This window comes from Amyelois transitella, chromosome 19 (assembly GCF_032362555.1).
Source record: "Amyelois transitella isolate CPQ chromosome 19, ilAmyTran1.1, whole genome shotgun sequence".
NCBI classification, from domain to species: Eukaryota; Metazoa; Arthropoda; class Insecta; order Lepidoptera; family Pyralidae; genus Amyelois; species Amyelois transitella.
This window is the reverse complement of record NC_083522.1, coordinates 194157-197634: the sequence shown is the minus strand read 5'-3', so window position 1 is coordinate 197634 and position 3478 is coordinate 194157. Positions and strand designations below refer to the sequence as shown.

General features: G+C 29.8%; 1 protein-coding gene across 1 annotated transcript; it reads right to left on the bottom strand.

Moving 5' to 3' along the window:
- Positions 1-1451: 1451 nt before the first annotated feature.
- LOC132902896 (uncharacterized) lies at positions 1452-3230 on the bottom strand. The gene has a single exon (XM_060949809.1). It carries the CDS (start codon positions 2982-2984, stop codon positions 1788-1790), a length of 1197 nt encoding a protein of 398 aa, XP_060805792.1. The 5' UTR covers positions 2985-3230; the 3' UTR covers positions 1452-1787.
- Between the last annotated feature and the right edge of the window lie 248 nt (positions 3231-3478).

The window sequence follows — 3478 nt, the reverse complement described above, 5'->3', positions numbered from 1 at the left end:
CTCCTATAGCATTATTTGAAGCATCAGTTTGTACTATAAATTTATTTTGTTCCGAAAAATCGGGATACTGTAACACAGGTGGGCTTATTAGTAGTTCTTTTAGTTTTTCAAAAGAGTTTTGACTTTCGGTATTCCATTCAAATGGTACGCCTTTTCTAGTTAATTTATTTAAAGGATATGCGATTTCTGCAAATTTTGGTATGAATTTTCTATAGTAATTCGTGAAAGCTACAAATCTTTTTACTTCGTCTGAATTTGTAGGAACTGGATAATTTTGTACTGCAGATATTTTTGCAGGATCCGGCATTATACCTTCATTAGAAATCACATGACCTAAATACAAAATTTCTTTTTTAAGAAAATCGCATTTTACTGGATTTAATTTTAAATTGACCTGACGTAATCTTTCAAAAACATCTTGTAAATTTTTATTATGAATTGTTAAATTACGGCCAAAAACAATTAAGTCATCTAAATAAATTAGACATTTTTCATAATTTAGACCAGCCATTGCCAATGTAATCATTCTGGAAAATGAACTTGGGCTAGTTTTAAGTCCTATTGGCATACGTGTCATCTGATACTGTCCTGAATGGAAAGCTGTAAATTTTCTACTGTTTTCATCTAAATTAACATTATAGTATCCTTGATGCAAGTCTAAATGTGTGAAATAAATGCTACCTGACAACGAGTCCAGAATTTCAGTAATATCTGGTAGTGGGAATTTATCGTCTTCAATCTGATTATTCAATTTCCTATAATCTACGACAAGCCTCCATTTTTTGTCTCCTGTTGAATCTGATTTTTTAGGTACTAACAGTATTGGACTAGACCAATCGCTCTTGCTAGGTTCAATTATCCCTTCCTCTAACATTTTATCAATTTGGCGTTTAATTTCGTCCTTTTGAGAGTATGGCAAACGATATTGTTTTGAAAAGATTGGATTTGTATTAGGTTTGACAGAAATAGTATGTGTGTATACATCAGTAGTACTTAATTTATCACCAGGGAGGTAAAATATATCTGAATATTTAGCGCAAATGTTCTCAATAGTTTTTTGTTCCTCAATATTTAAATGTTGCAATTTCATTAATGAGAAAAGTTTTTTCACTCTATTTGAATCGGTCGTTGACTTTTCAAATTCACAAATATTATAGTTACTAACTTTATCAATTTTTGGATTTATTTCTGTGAGTTGAACATCATTTTCAGTAACATTAAGTATTCTAACAGGAATCAATCCATCTTTTGGTGAACATATGGAACTTGCTAAAAATATACCATGTTTTATTTCTTGAGATAATATGACACAATCTTCATTAATGTCCGTATGTATAAAATGTATTGACTCGCTTCTAGCTGGGATCTCAAAAATAACATTACATGTATTTATTAAAGGTAAAGTAATTTTCGAATTAATAAATAATGTCAAAGTGTTTTTACTGAAGTCTAATTGAGCTTTGCATCTATTTAAAAAATCACGGCCTAAAATTCCACTTCCTTTAATTGGTAAATTTTGAAAAACAAAAAACTTATGATTGAATGTTTCATTATTAAAAGTTAATGGTAAAAATAAGTATCCTATTGCTTGTACACTTCCACCTAAACCGTTGATTGTTACATTCTCCTTATGGATTGGAATGTTACATTCTATAGCATGTTTATACGTACATGCCGATATTGATGCTCCAGAATCTACTAAAAAATATTTTTTGTTATAATTATTACATGATGATGAAAGTAAAGAAATATAACAATTACTATCACTGGCTAAAATAAATTTTTCACTATTCCTCACGAAAAAACTGATTCAAAGAAAGTTCTGACTCTTCAAATTTTTCGAAATTATTATTATCATTATCATGCATTAAATGAATATTACGATTATTACGCATCCCTTGATTTCCTCTAGTTGAATTAAAAAATTTACCTCTCTGCTGTGGACCTCCGCTACTTCCTCGCGTGTACTGACCTCGTGACCCTTGTCCTCGAGAAGCTAGATGAGCTGCTTGCTGTCCTCGAGCTCTTCCTCTATGTACAGGATAGCGGCAACGTCCTCCACGCCAGCTTCTATAATAATTTGAACCATTGTTGAAATATTTATTATGGTATGGTTTCTTGTACATACCCATGATTTCTCCAGATGTTGAAGGAATTGATACTTCTTCATCTTGGGCTGCCTGTACAGCATCTTTAAGTGAACTATAATTCCTGGCAGAAATAATCGTACTAAGTCGACGATTACGCAAGCCGTCAGCAAATTGCTTAACAGCCATTTTTTCATTAATAGGTTTTAATATTTTATAGCATTGATCATTCCCGTCAGCTTGCGTTATCGTTAAATCAACAAATAGTTCCGTTATTTCTTTACCATAGTCAGCAATTGACAAGTCATTTTGTCTAATTTTTTGTAATTTATTTTGTATTGCCGTTGCAGCTTTCTTACACAATAATACATTTCTCATATCAATAATTAACTCATTAACTGATTCATATTTTGATTTTAATTTTAACTTAGCTTCAGGAGAAAGCCTACTTTTTAATACGAAATTAATTAAATTTTGTTTACATGTATCTTCTTTCAATAAAGTATTATAATATTCAATGTTATCAATCAACTGTTTTGTATTCGACTCCTCATTTGTCATAATAGGTAAAAGATTTAACGCCGTTTTTAAATCAAAAGAATTCATGTTGAACGATGACTTCGGCTTATCACTATTACACAACACTAAAATATTTTCATGTAACTCTAAAAATCGACTACAATAATTTTTGATTAATATAATATCATCCGAACTATAATATTTTCTCTTAAGTTTTTCTTCAAAACCTATCAGCCACGTCTCATATTTCTCATAGATTGCATTAATCTCATTTAATTTGTTTACTAACACTTTTTCCGTTCTTCGACTGGCTCCTAATTTAATTAAATATACTCTAATTTTCTTTAATTCCTCATACAATGATATAATAGTTTCCATTAGTCACTTACCACCATAACGTAGAGTAAAATATTCTTGTACCTGTGCACATAAAGAACATAACACATTAAAAAATAAATAAAAATAGACTTTAAAATATAATCGCGATTACAATTAACACTATCAAGTCCAAAGTTCAGTCACAGTGCATCATCCGTCCGTCCGTATATGGAAAGTCGCTGCATTCCTTACCGGTGACCTATATCTCGTACATAAAATTATTATTAGGATATTTGATTATATATTTAAGATACTTTTTTTTTTTTTTTTTTAAGTAGATTATTGTATTTTATTATTTTCACTTTTTTTTTTTTTTTTAATATTTATTTTTATATAATAAATTTTCACTTTTGAAATATATTTATGCACTTTTATTTTTATTTATTTTTTACACCATTTCTTTTGAATAGATTTTTTGGGGTGGGTTAAGGTCTTCCAACTGTCGCCGGAAAAGTGATCTTCTTATAGTCGCCCGATTTATCTCCTTAACAATC